This window comes from Tachypleus tridentatus, chromosome 13 (assembly GCF_004210375.1).
Source record: "Tachypleus tridentatus isolate NWPU-2018 chromosome 13, ASM421037v1, whole genome shotgun sequence".
In the NCBI taxonomy this organism is placed as follows: domain Eukaryota; kingdom Metazoa; phylum Arthropoda; class Merostomata; order Xiphosura; family Limulidae; genus Tachypleus; species Tachypleus tridentatus.
Window position 1 is genome coordinate 133,502,745 of NC_134837.1, and position 14,646 is coordinate 133,517,390.

Sequence of the window (14,646 nt, forward strand, 5' to 3'; positions counted from 1 at the left end):
TTCACTTTCCTAGAAGCAGAATTGTTTTTATAAAGCTAGCAGGTTATTACCATCATGTCATGTACAGTCATTTGAACATGATCAGTCTCTACTTCCCACCCTTTTTCTCTCTCTCTCTTTTTTTTAATATAAAAAAACAGTGAAGAAATGTGATATTTCACCAATGACATTTGTAGATACAATAAATACTTGCATTTAAAGTGTTTTTAAGTCCTAACCATTCAGAAAGTTTAACACAAAAAGTAGCTCATGTTTTAGAATAGATGAAAAGAAAAAAAATTCACTAAAAAATTAATTTTTTGTGAATATCACTAAAAGTTTAATCAGAAAAAAACAAACATGCACACACAAAAATTATTCATCAGAGGTAGCAGCAAGATAAAAACTTAAAATTCATTCTTTCCAGGTGTCACTAAATTTTTTAATTCCAAAATACTAAAACACTCGTGGTTTTTCCATATTTACATTTAGCTATTGCCATTTATTTTTATTTTTTTGCATAAACAAACCTCACGGGGATTAGCACAGAAATTTAATTTACACATTTCAATACATAGAGCTTAAGACAATAACAAACTTAAGTCCCTGTAGAATGTATGAATTTTATTTTTTTCCAAGCAACATCTGTCAAGTTATTAATTCGTCATTTAGATCTGTTAAAAATATATATAGTTAAAGAACATTTTGTATTTGTAGTTCCAAATTAAAAATCAACAAATTTTAAAATGTCATACAGCAACTGCTATTCTACATAATACAGACATCAAGACAGATGGGTAGAAAAATGAAGAAATACTAATAACAGAATTAGAAGTGACTAGAATGACAGAATAAGTTGGATTTAAGTCAGTGGATGTAAATTGTTTTCTGTGCAAATTTTTTTCTATTAAATACTGATGTCCAAAAACTGTATCAGTGCTCTGTCCATAGTGCTCACTGCATGCACACACATCTATCAGCCTGACAGGAGAATATCCACTGCAAGTCACATGACCATCTGCACCACAGTAGTTCATTTTTCATAACATTTGTTATTCTTTTTTTACACATGAGGAATATGATTTTTTTCAACTGACACTTCATTTGTTGTTTGACAGAGCATTTGATAGCCTGTAAATAAACAAAGAGATGCTTCATTAGTTCTACAGCATCAAGACAGTGTTAAAAAAAAAGTAAAAAAGGGTTTTGTGAAAAGTCTTACATTGAGCCTTACTAATCATGTCATACTAAATTAATGATAATTTTTGCCATAGCTACAGAACTGAGAAAACATAAAAAAATGCACTATTTAAGAAATTTCAGATTTAAAACTTACATTGAAAGATACTGAAAAGGTTAATTTTTTACTCATACAATTATGACTACCTTTATCTTTTTAAACCAATGATGTAAGATACAAAACTGTTACTGGAAAAGTTTTATTTCACTTTACAGTTTTAAATTATCTTTATATTTGTTTTATTTTGAAGAAAGTAAAGGGTATTGTCAAATATTATAAAAATAAAATATCAAGTCTCCAGAAAAACAAAGAAAATCAGTATTTAGATTAAAACTGTCTTTTTTCAGAGATTAATGAATTTTAATGTTTGTTCAAAAAATGGGCCATATCCTCATAAAAAGGAGACAGGAATTTGAATTTGCTACTTTATATATTTAATGTTACTAAATTTTTAAATTTATTTTGGATTGAATATTATGTTGAAGTTCTTTAGTTAAATGTAGTGAATTAATCTCAATGTAAATGTTTTTCTGATTGTGTTTTTTGCTTTTAAAGTAATTTTTGCACCTTGAAGTTGCATTTACAAATTCTCAATATATAAATACATTTAGTATTTTTATTCTCAGAAACCTACCACTCCATGGCTTCATCTAAACCTTCTCCTTTTATAGCAGAAGTTTTGAATATCTGGAATGTTCGGCTCTTTAAAGCATCTAGGCCAAGAGCTTGGTGAACTTCTGCTACACTCATAGCTCCATCAATGTCCTGTTTATTAGCTAGAACAACTAGAATTGATTTTTTCAGCTCATCCTCCTGTAAACACCATATTTTTTCAAATGACTAAATTTTTATTGTAAATTTTGAAGAATTTGTAATATTTATTGGACAAATTCATCAAGTTTATATCTAAAATTTCAAATAAATTATTCAAACTAACATGCATTTCATATTAAAAAAAAACCTTATCTATTAAGACTAATTTATTACCGTGGAAGGAAGAATTTTCTATGAAGACTAGTTTACAGTTTATACATACTTCAGAAAACAGCAACAATAACTCAGGACTTTCTTATTCTTAGTTTCGTGTTTTACATGCTTTTAAGACAAAAACAAATGCCATCAAATTCTTCTTTGTACCCCAGTAGCCCCAACTACTAATAATGAACTAATCTCTCAGAGGGACAGTAAAAATTGCTATTACAAAAAGTAGTAAATATTTCAGCTCTGTGATGTGAAGTTGGAGAGCCTGTTAAGCCTCACATAGCTTTGGATTTACTTTGTCTCCATTCTATTTTTTTTAATTGCCAAGTTATGTATACTTATTGTTTTGTTTATCTCAGCTACACAATCAGCTATATGTATTTGAATCCTGTTTAGCCTTGCAAGTCCATAAACATACTGCTAACCCAGAGAACCACATTACCTAGTCCTTTTAAGTGCTTCACAAACCAGTTAAGGTTAACAGACTGGTAATAATCTATTCTAAAAATTGTTGTTCCAGCAAAGAAAGAAAGAAAGAAAAAAAGCCATACCACATCTAAATAATTTTGCTAATATTTAGTTTTTTTCTTTCTAAAATAAAGAACAAATATGTTTCGTACACTATATTTCTCTCTCTCTCAAATTCTAAATGCCCACTTACTTTCAACATTGACACAAGTTCTTCCTTAGAAATACCTATCCTGTCTCGATCAATACTATCAACAACATAAATTATTGCATCTGTATTGGAAAAGTAACACCTCCAGTAAGGCCTGAAAAATAACAGAAGATAGTTTCATTAATCATTAAGCTTTTTAAAGATAATTTTACATTTATTCTTTGTATATTCAAATTTCTCAATAGTAGTTTCTGTTGCTAAACATTATACTTTTGTTTTAAAAATACAAAGAAAATGATTTAAAGTGACAGATACAAAAATATAAACAAATATTCAAATAAATGGAACAATTCTGTGATGTAAAGAAGAGGTTAGTTACCATCAAATATGGAAAGAGAATATGTGATGAAACTCCTCTGATACCTAAAGTTAAGATCATATAATTTATACCACAATGTTGAAAAACCCAATAAGCAAGTCCACAAGGTTAACATATCTTGGAAAATCTAAAATTACAAGATATTCAAAGATATTTTGTGACTTTTGACATAAATTTCATGTATCAAAAGTGAGATACATAGCAACAAGAAGCTACACTCTAAGTTTGTCCATCTTCTATAATTTGACTGCTTTTGTTTTACACTTCTTTACCTTGCACTAAAGGTTACACAGAGAAACTGACAAAACCTTTACCCTATTTAGCAGCAGAATTAGCTTTGCATTAGTTTAATATACTGTTAGATGACTGTAGCACCTCACTGTCTTTTATCAAACATTTTCTTTTGTTATCATCAAGGTCCTCAATAAACATGGCTTACCATTTATCAGAATTTTTTGGTTTCCTCTTCCTTCTATTTTTTTTTTTTTTTTTTTTTTATAAGTGTAAATAACATCCTTGTCTACCATTCTGTGTTGAAGCAATTTTTTTTGTTGTCACAACCTCCTCTATGAAGTCTCCCCTCCTCTCCCCTATTTAGAGGGAAATTAGAGTTGTGCTTCATGTTTTATGCAAATATTTCTTTTGTTCACAGAGAATCCTTTCTGCACAGATGCTTGACAGATGGGATAGGGTTACCAATGACTTTACAATGCTTCTACACCTTTGTGAATAACTATTAATTCCCCATATAAAAGTATTCATACACTATTGCTCCCCATAAGAAAATATCCACACAACTTAAAGTACAAGCTATTACTCCCCATACAAGAATATCCAGACTATATCTGTAGTTGTCTAATTGAGCAAATGTATTATTCCTCATTGTATGATCCAAATCAACATTTCTCAACCTTTAATACCACAGATCAATCCCCATACCTCCTTAAATTCTTGCAGGCCACTAAAATACAAGTACAAGAAAAAAAAATTATGACTGACATGTGAATATCTTTTTTAAATTTACTTTTGTGATATCCCATGGACCAGTTGATGAGTCAACACTGATCTATGCTATCAATGAAGTTTTTTTATCATTGACACTATTTTGACCCAAACATAATAAAAGGGAGGAACTGTGACAATGAGTACCTTCACTAGATCAGTTTAACCACACAGCAACAGGTCACAGGTCAAAGGCCATGTCATCACATTTGTTGCTTGTATCCATATTTTATTCAACTATATGAATTTGTTACTGTGTATCAAAGTGCTGATAATTCAAATTTTCATATTATACATTATTTAATTTCTTAATTTAAAAGTAATATTTGAAAAACATACTTAAATTTTTTTTAATACTTAAACATAGATTTTTGCATGTCATATGGCATGTGAATGCAGCACTAGTTCATATTAGATGTCCAATGTCAAAATAGAAATTATATGGTTTTGTATGAATTAGGAACTCAAATTACAAATATTAACAAGCTACAATTTCAAATAAAAACCTCTTGTCTTTCCTACATGATGAGATATTACTAATTAACCAAGTTAAATGTAGCACTGGTGATATAGGCCTCAATAGCTTTGTGCACTTGTTTAACTCCTTAAACCTGAGTGAACACTGCCAATGTCTAGCTGAAAATCCTGATTTATCCATTGGATGGTGATAGCTTTTAATAACATTCATGTCTCTTTGGCTAAAAACTAATTAAAATTATGTTATCAACAAAATTGAGAAAAATTTTTTATAAAGGTATGGTGGTAATTATTAGGAATTCATAATAATTCTAACAATGTGTAAAAAATTAGGGGTTTAAAGATTTAATGTTGATGTTTCATTACGTTTAAATCCAGTACTGTACATGAAAGATTATTAACTTATCATCCTTGTATCTTTTTTTAATCCACAAGTGACCTCCTTGCTTATTCTCCCATGTTAGAAATACTAAAGTTTTTCATGCACAATTTAATCAAGGTTTTTTTGATGTGACATATTGTACCCATCAAATATACTTGTCATTGTCAAGTCACACATCTTTTAACTTGCACTGTTCAGGCATTTTTTATGCAGAGAATATAGATGAACTCAATCAATAAACACTAATATTGTTATTTGCACATCCCTCAATTTGTTATAACTGACATTTTCTGCACATGGGTCAACAGCAAACTCAAGTAACTGCAAGTATGATAAAATACATTAATTAGATCATGGATTTCTCAAAATTCTTTCAAGTAGTACTTGTGTTTCATGAATGGCATTTGTGGCAAATTAAAATTAGATGAGAAATATTTTAAACTGGCCCAGAAAAGTACTGTCTCTATTCCATGACTTTTCAATATTTAACTAAAGTTCTAGGAGTTTGTAAATTGCACAAAGTCTGTTTCAGATCTTGAATATTCAGTTTCAACAGGTTTGAAATAAAAGACAAGTACTACTGTGAAGGCTTATGTATATACATCTTCACTGCACTGATTCCACAAGACACAAAATTTTCCTTTATTTGTTAGTAAGTACAAAGTTCCATAAGTAAACTATCTAATACTGTGCACAACACAAGTATCAAAACTCAGTTTTCAGCAGTGTGTGTAACTCAGATCTATTGCTGAGGAGTACTAGAGAAAGAACATAAAACTACTCTTAAACCACATACAGGTGAAAACAAGGTACAAAATACCCTGAAAAGCTGAATGCCCACATTACATTTCTTTTAATTACTTCATTATAAACTGTATGTGCATAAAATATCTTAATATACAGTTTAATTACCACAGTATTCAGGGGTATAATTTTTACATTTCAAGTTTGACATTTATCTACATTCTTACTTCTTTTGTTCTTATGTTTTCAATGATTTACTTTGAAACAGTTATCAGTGATGTCGAGAAACCCACTTGTTGAGAAATTTATATGCAAAAACGGCTCGTTTGGGTTGAGAAAATATTCTACATAGAAGAGCGAACAACGTTTCGACCTTCTTAGGTCATCTTTAGGTAACCTGCTTTATTAGTAAGTGTTAATATCTATACAAGCCTTTGTGAGATACAGAAATACTAGTTCACTAAAACACAGCCAAGACAGAGAAAACTGAAGGTCAGTTTCACATGACTGAATACTTGACATGAGTGCACATGCACCATATAAATGCAAGTTGTGTAATGTTTGGTAGGCATGACTGGAAGGTCAATATAATAAAAAATAATATATGTGGATATATAGTGTTATGAGCTACTAAGACATTTGTATTTTCTTGTTATAATACATATTCATTCTAGAAAGCAAAAAGCAAATGACAGTTACAAGGTTGGTCAAATGACAGACCCCACATAGTTAGGGTATAGAAGATAACAATGCAAAGTCTCACTGAAAACAAACGTTTGAAATCTATTAAGGAGGTTTTAAGAGATTATGCAAATAATATTGGAGATTTTTGGACAAATAATAATTTATTAATCATCACATGGAATCACCCTTCACCCAGACTAGTAATGAAACAGTATATTTTCACAAACAAATCTTCAGTAAAAATATTTCATTAAAACATCTGATTTTTGTACACAAAATACTTCTAATCTTTACTAAACTTACATCAAATTTTATGGAGTTAAACATGCTGTATCAAAAGTTATAATGCACATATCTAACGTGTAAATGAGCTTGTGTATATCATACCAGGCTCATAGTAAAAGGGTTAATTTACAATCTGATTTTATGCAGGTGCTTTTAGAGTTCTCTGACATGCATATACTAGAGTATGAATAACAAAGGTCTAATCAGATACAGAATGAATGAATGAAGTACTGTCTGGCACAATGAGTAGAATTAGGTAATAAGTAAATGAACTAAGGTAACTTCACTTACCACAGATCACAAAACTCAATATAAAACTATTACTTCACTCAGAGATTAGGAATAAATGTTTTACCATATTTCTTTTTTTTTTTTGACCAAATCAGTAATGTGAAAAGCAAATAAAAGAAGCAAAATATTTTATATCCATTTTAACAAAGTGGTAAATATTTCAAGTAAAAACTTTGGATATCTTTTTACAAAGATAATAAAAATCAATATTTTAGAGAGAAATACACATGATTAAATCAAACATTTTGGTATTTGAGGTGAATTCAACAAAACAACTCTTGCTACATATTATTCATAATGAGTAAGGAAATTTCAATAAAACTACTTGCTATGTTTTATTTACACACAGTGCCACCACTTGATTATGCTATCTATATGTAGTGTCACTGCTTTCTATATTTGATCTACAATTATGTATTTCTACATTTACTTTAATTTTAACAAGCACACCAATCGTAACTGTCCTTTATGTAACTTTGATCCACTTGATTAAACAGCACCTGATAAAAATGTGCATAAGTTTACTTTTTTGTCAAGAAATTTACATATCAAATGGCTTAAGAAATCTCAAAGTTTCCTACCTAATGCTTGTCTGTCCTCCAAGATCCCACACTTGAAACTTAAGATTTTTGTACGTTACTTGTTCTACATTAAATCCAATGGCTGAAAAAAAGAATGTAGCTCCATACATATTCTTTAAGACTGACAATTTTGAGGTTAAAATTTAACAAGTTACATATCAAAAACTAAATAGTCAGGAATGAGGTAAAATAACTATTGCAAAACTAGATGAAAGTTAGTTCATAATATAAAATAGCTCCAAATGTAACAAAACAATGAAAAAATACCAGAAAACTCAATGTTCAAAAGATATGTATCTGTAAAGAAGCTTAAACAATTTATATACATAAATAAAAGGAACATATGTTTAGGTTTCATATAAAACAATATATGAACTGAACACAGCAGCATCCATCATTGGAAGGGCTTTATTCAATTTGTTGTAAATGATTGCTACCTTTATAGTTCTACAGCTGAAAAACATAGCATGTTGAACAGCAACCCTGTTGCAAAACTAATTCTAATATAGGTTGGACCTCAAAACTCAAAATTCCATCAGAAAGATAACTAACATCACATTTAAGCTGTTCTTTACCAAAGGTTTATGCTTACTTGGTATTGTTGTTACAACTTCTCCAACTTGTAGTCGGTATAATATAGTAGTTTTCCCTGCTCCATCGAGACCAAGAATCAAAATTCTCATTTCACGGCTGCCTAACAAACTTTTGAAATAGCTAAGAAGACCACCTACAAAATTAAAAAGGCATCAATAATTCATTAAAAATTACATTTAATAAGAAAATTATGACAGCTGTATGCATGAATATATTCACATTATAACATATACAACATGAAATTGTGTTCTGTTGTCTTTCTTTTTAACATCTATTTTTATCAAACTTCAAAACATTAGGTCATACTCTCTGCTCAAGACTTTAAAAAATATCTATTACTTGAATATGAATTCAAATTTTATTGTTTTAGACTTCTATACAAGATTATTTTCTTATAGTTTCAGGACAACTAACAGCAGGATGTAAATTAATAGAAACAATCTGACTCCATTCACCAATTTGTCGAAAATATTTCTAGTGCCTTGTTACAAACTGAACATTTTCTTGCCTTTAAACAAAAGTAAAATATTTCAATTTCTCACACAATGTTTTTGTATAAACACAGTCTTTATTATATTGACCTTCCAGTCATACCTAGCTAACATTATATAACTTGCACTGTGCACTCATGTTACATATCCAGTAATATAAAACTGACTTTTAGTCTTCCCTGTCCTGCCCATATTTTAGTGAACTAGTATTAATATACAGTCACAATCCAATTGCTGTATATTATATATACGTATATAGATTACTACTGTTTAGAGAAATTATTAATATTATATATTCTTCAAATATAGAACAGTAAATCATGTAAAGCAAACAATTCTCTTCTTGCCTCTACCTTTGTACTCGGATTGCTAAGCCTTTAAAAAGCTTTTGGAGAATATTATTGTTTTTTGCATTTATATTTACAGTTGAATAACCAGAAAATCAAAAATAACTACTCAGATACCATAGAATTCTAATATAATTTATTAATCTTAGTATCATTTCAAAGAATTAATCATTTTATCATAAATACCCTTATACAGTATGCACTTTTTTCCACCCAAATTTTTCAGTTCAAATGTGTGAAATAAGCACTATGCAAGCAGTATTTGTTAGATGTCCCATAAATGCATCTTATATTCTAACAATCATCATTATTGGATCAAAGAAATTAAAAAAAACATACATAAAAGAATAAATAACAGTCTCAGCTCCTGATATTTATTCAAGCTTCAAGCAATACATGTATAATGAGCTCATTTGTTCCACTATATGAACTGTATAGTTTATATGCTAGTATTTGCTAATAATAATCCACAAAATTATAATCAAGCAAAACATTTGATTTTTTGGAGCTTTTTGTGCTGGACAGTAAGATTATTTTACTGTCCTAAGCTACAATACACTCGCAGTAACATTCAACCAGCCACTCACCTATGGTTTACAAACAGGGCATTGTTTAGAAACAAGTGATCACAAGTTCAGCCTGTGTTTGTTCATTAAGTGATATGGTTAAGTTGGCAACAGTATTCACTCACATGCACATACACAATACCAACCAACAGCACAATATACCACTTGCTACACAAAGACCAATAAATCTATTAGGTTTGCTCTGACACTATACCTAAGCACACTGATTTTTTTCAAGTATGTGAAGCCAAAAAATATACTGTGCACAATACACAGGTATGATACTAACCATTCAGCTTTATTATATGGTCTTAAGAACCATGTCATCTTAAGATTAACCAAGGAAGGCCAAAATGTTGTTCTCTCCTTATCAATAAAAGTGTTAGTACCCACACCAGCCGTTCTGAGATACATTTTTATTTCAAGTGGGTTTCTTGTCAACAAGAATTACTTCCTAGGTTATCTTCAGGTTAACAAAGCTTAGTAAAAGTGTTAATATCCATACCAGACATTCCTAGACACATTTTTTACTTCAAATGGGTTTCTCCTCACCAAGGAGCAGTCTTGTTAATTTACAATTGCATCAGCCATTATCAAAAACAAATAACTATATCATTAATGAATAAATAAAAATATAGTTTAAAAACAATTATAAGGTATACAATATTAATTTTACTTGTTCAGTCAAGTACAGAAGATTTAAATAAAAATAGAACATAACATTTCACAAACAAAGGGCCTTCTGGCTCTTCAGTTATTCTTTTCATCAACTACAAAACAGACTATATCCTGTACTTACTTACCTATCAAGCTTTCTCTTCAGTTTCTGAAATTAAAACAAAATTCAGGGCAAAAAATAATGTTATAAGCACCCTGATCAAGACAAATTATTATAATACTCAGTTTTCGTTTGTCCTGAAAATGAGTGTGCAGGTGATTTCAATGGATGTAAATATACTTCAGTAGACAATGCAGAAGTTTCACTAAGATCTGGCAAATGAGGACATACCTCAATTCTAATTGACAATGCCCACAATCTCCAGCTGGTGTCTTGAAAAATCAGAATAGAAAACCATGATCAATATCACACCGAAATATCAAAAATTCCTGCACCTATGAACCTGAGATCAGTTCTTTAAGTACCTAGTGAAAATTCTGAAACAACATAAGTTTATTGAAATGTTTTGAAAGGTTTAATGTTAGTTTAGAGAATAACAAGTTAGTTTATTATACTACTGAGCATCATAAATTTAACCCTAACTAAAGCAAAACTGAAAGTTAAAATGTTAATTTCTCATTGACAAATACAGGCTGTACTTAATGAAGGCTTAACTACAGTTAGGCCTAAGACAAGTGGACTCAAGATTTTGGTGTTTGTGATAAAACTTATTTTGTATTATTCCACAAATCCTGTATTTCAATAATTGTTTCAATAAAGGTTCATCTTAGCATAAATGTTTTGGAGTTCTTTGCTAGTATACATTTAATAAAATAGAAGGGTAAAATACAAGAGTTTTCATCAAGGTAAGAAAACTTCCATTAGGTGTCAGCTTTGCCATGGTACACCCACACAGAATTAAAATTTCCCTGGCAAGTCAAAACTAAATTTAAAAAACATATATTGTTTAATGTTGTTAAAATATGGTGAAACAGTCAGAACAGTTCTGTTTTGAAACATTAATATTTCACGTTCTTTAAATATAAAATTGAGCTTTCTATTTGCTCTCTACAAAATAGTTACACTGTTAAACTACTGTAAATTTACACCAAAACAGCAATACCCTTTCCAACATTAAATCTATGTATTGTCTGACTGTGCGAGATCTGGTTTTGAATCGCATTTTGACTAAAATGTTTTATTAATGAAAGTAAAAGAATAGTTTCTGGCTAAAGAATAAAGTTTATTACACAGTTCACCTATGAGAGAAGGACAGAACTTTACAAAAAAAAATTCAGAAACATCTAGAGAAATAGACACACATCTAAAGCTACAGTACAAACTTTTGCAAATTTTATGATGCCTTTTGTTTGTTGTTTACAATAACACACTAAAATACAATCCCAACCGAAATTCAAATTAGGAGCGTGAGGTTATTGTGTATTAAATGTTATTTATCAGCAGTTTTATTCTTATATGAAACATTAATTTTTGATGCTATTCACAGGAAAACCAATTATGGATGTTTTTCTTATGACATTTTATTTTGACATGTTTTATTAAATGCCACAGATAAATTTCAAGGGTTACTCTTGAACTATCCAAATACTGTTGTATCTACTATTTCTGAAGGTAGCCTATTTTAAAGGCTGGCAAACAAGTAAAATTGTCTAATCTGCAGGCAACTTCTATCCTAAAAATTCTCACATCTACATTTCCTAGTCCTACACTATACTTAGTCATGAAGAATAAAGATGTATCAGAACTAATCTATTCACTTTATAATTTTGAATAACTAATTCAGATCACTTTAACATTTGTTAAAATAATTGTAAGAAATAAAATCTCCTTGTATAGCAGTTTCTCCATTTCGAGAAACACCACAGTAGCCCTCTCTTGAGCTCTTTCCAACAATTCAGTGTCCTTTCAACAACTGAAAACAATACTACAAATAAGGCCTAAATAGGAATCTTTACAAAGAAATAGTTACCTCTTGACTGATATTCAATATATCTATAGATACAATACAAAGCCCTACTTGTTTTCCCACTGACAACACACTGTTGTTAAAAAACAAGATTTTATTCCCTAACACCACTGAATAAATTTTAAACAAGGTTATAATTTTTGTTTAATTTAAGGTAGTATACATGCATTATCTTGCATTTAGCATAATTAAATGATATCTGCCATTTATTCATCCAAGAAATCCAAACTGTTTTGTTTTCTTTCTAAATAACAGCACTCTATACACAGTCAATTAAACTCAAAACATCAATATAATCAGCAATCTTTTCCAATCTGTCAAGCATTCACTAATCACTAATGTATATAAGAGATTAAAGATTCCAGTGTAGCCATACCCTACTCATACCTAATGGATTGAAATCCATTTATTACAGCTCTTAATCCAATGAAAAACTTATTTCCAACAACCACAGATACCTTATTAATCTTGTATCTCTTTCTCTAGTCTTTCAAAAATCCAGCAATAAACCTTTACAATTATAAACACGACAGCATTGACAGATTCCGAGGCCACAGGGTTTTTAAGACAAAACTGACCCCACCAACTGAAATAATGTTAGTACTTCAACAAAAATGTAAACATTGTTAGGTTTCTCTGCAAAGCATCTTTAGTCACTCAATGTAAAACATTTTACAAAAATATTTAGAAATATTGCTACTAGGTTTGCTCTTTAATACACAGATATATAAATGGCTATCTGTGATCTGTCAACTAGAGGGAAGGGGGTATCAAGATTAAATTTTAGTGTTACATGCTGCTTTTATTGCTTTAAACTTGTACAGCTTTGGATCACTCTTTGACACTACAGTCTCCAGCTTAATACTCTTAAAATTAAAATATCATTAGCTGCTGCATTATTGATCTGATTACATAATTTCTCATTAAATGTCTTAATTGGCAAGCTTAAATTATTGTTATCACAGGCATAACATTTTCCAAGCAAACTTTTCATACAAGTCTTCTGACTTAAAGGTCTGGAAAAACTATAAAAGATACAACTTTAAACAAACATGCAAATCACTGAAGAAACACAAAAGTATTGGTAAGAAAGTATGTTAAAACACATGGTCAAGAAAATTAAATGGGTACTGTATTATCCAAACAATTGTAAAAAGCAATTTTGTTAAGCTTTTACCAAAATAATTACCTAAAAATTTAATGCAACCATTTAAAATACATTACTTATGAAACAGACATGTAAAGTAGATAAAAACAGGAAAACACAACTGAAGTATGAAACCAACAATTAAGGAATAACTCTGAAATTTAAATTGCACAATTCAGTCTCACATTTAAAATTAAATCGTTATTAGAATTTTGATAGTGATGAATAATTCAACAGTCGATTCTAATCTTTTTTAAAATATTTATACAATAAAATTTTTATTACTCTCTTCTTTATGCAATTGATATTTTCCCAAATCATAAACTGATATTGATTAAGCATTCCAATACAAATTTACTCAAAATGTTTCAACCCAGTAATGTAATATTTAGTACACTGTTTTAGATAAATAATAATAATTACACCAATGGTCAGCGTAACTAACGTTAAGACGAAACTTATCGACAGAAGCTAACATCAAAATTCAATTTATGTTGTTGAACTTGAACAATGGAAAATGAAAATGTTATGGTACGACTCACGAAAACATCTGAACTGCGAAAGTCTACGAACTTTTGGAATCAAAGACACATTTACTTACCCATTTCTTTACTTTTGTTCAAATGAAAATAAAAAATAGGTTGTAGAAATAACAAAGTTATTTCCAAAGTCAAAGGTTAACCGCTTCTTAATGGTAACAAACAACTTAATTTTCACCAATAACAGTCACGAGGCCTAACTGTGACACTCTTTATTAGTAGACGTGTACACCACAAATCGAGCATGCGTTAAAATAAAATGCCCTCTGTGAAATTATACACATTAAGTTTCCCAAAATGAAAAAAATATAAACTATATGATTAAATAGCTTTTTGTATTTTCAAGCAGGCCTGGCATGGCCAAGCGCGTAAGGCGTGCGACTCGTAATCCGAGGGTCGTGGGTTCGCGCCCGCGTCGCGCTAAACATGCTCGCCCTCCCAGCCGTGGGGGTGTATAATGTGACGGTCAATCCCACTATTCGTTGGTAAAAGAGTAGCCCAAGAGTTGGCGGTGGGTGGTGATGACTAGCTGCCTTCCCTCTAGTCTTACACTGCTAAATTAGGGACGGCTAGCACAGATAGCCCTCGAGTAGCTTTGTGCGAAATTCCAAAACAAACTAACAAACAAGTATATTCAAGCAATTATAATAACATAGAGTTAAAAATATAACAG

At 30.1% G+C, this 14,646-nt stretch overlaps 1 protein-coding gene across 1 annotated transcript; it reads right to left on the reverse strand.

Moving 5' to 3' along the window:
* Positions 1-399: 399 nt before the first annotated feature.
* Positions 400-14,203, reverse strand: Arl1 (ADP ribosylation factor-like 1). The gene is made up of 6 exons (XM_076475052.1): positions 14,036-14,203; positions 8,237-8,371; positions 7,645-7,726; positions 2,862-2,973; positions 1,854-2,032; positions 400-1,110 (listed from the first exon to the last, which is right to left on the reverse strand). The coding sequence occupies exons 1-6, from the start codon at positions 14,037-14,039 to the stop codon at positions 1,080-1,082; spliced, it is 543 nt and encodes a 180-aa protein (XP_076331167.1). The 5' UTR covers positions 14,040-14,203; the 3' UTR covers positions 400-1,079.
* Positions 14,204-14,646: the final 443 nt, after the last annotated feature.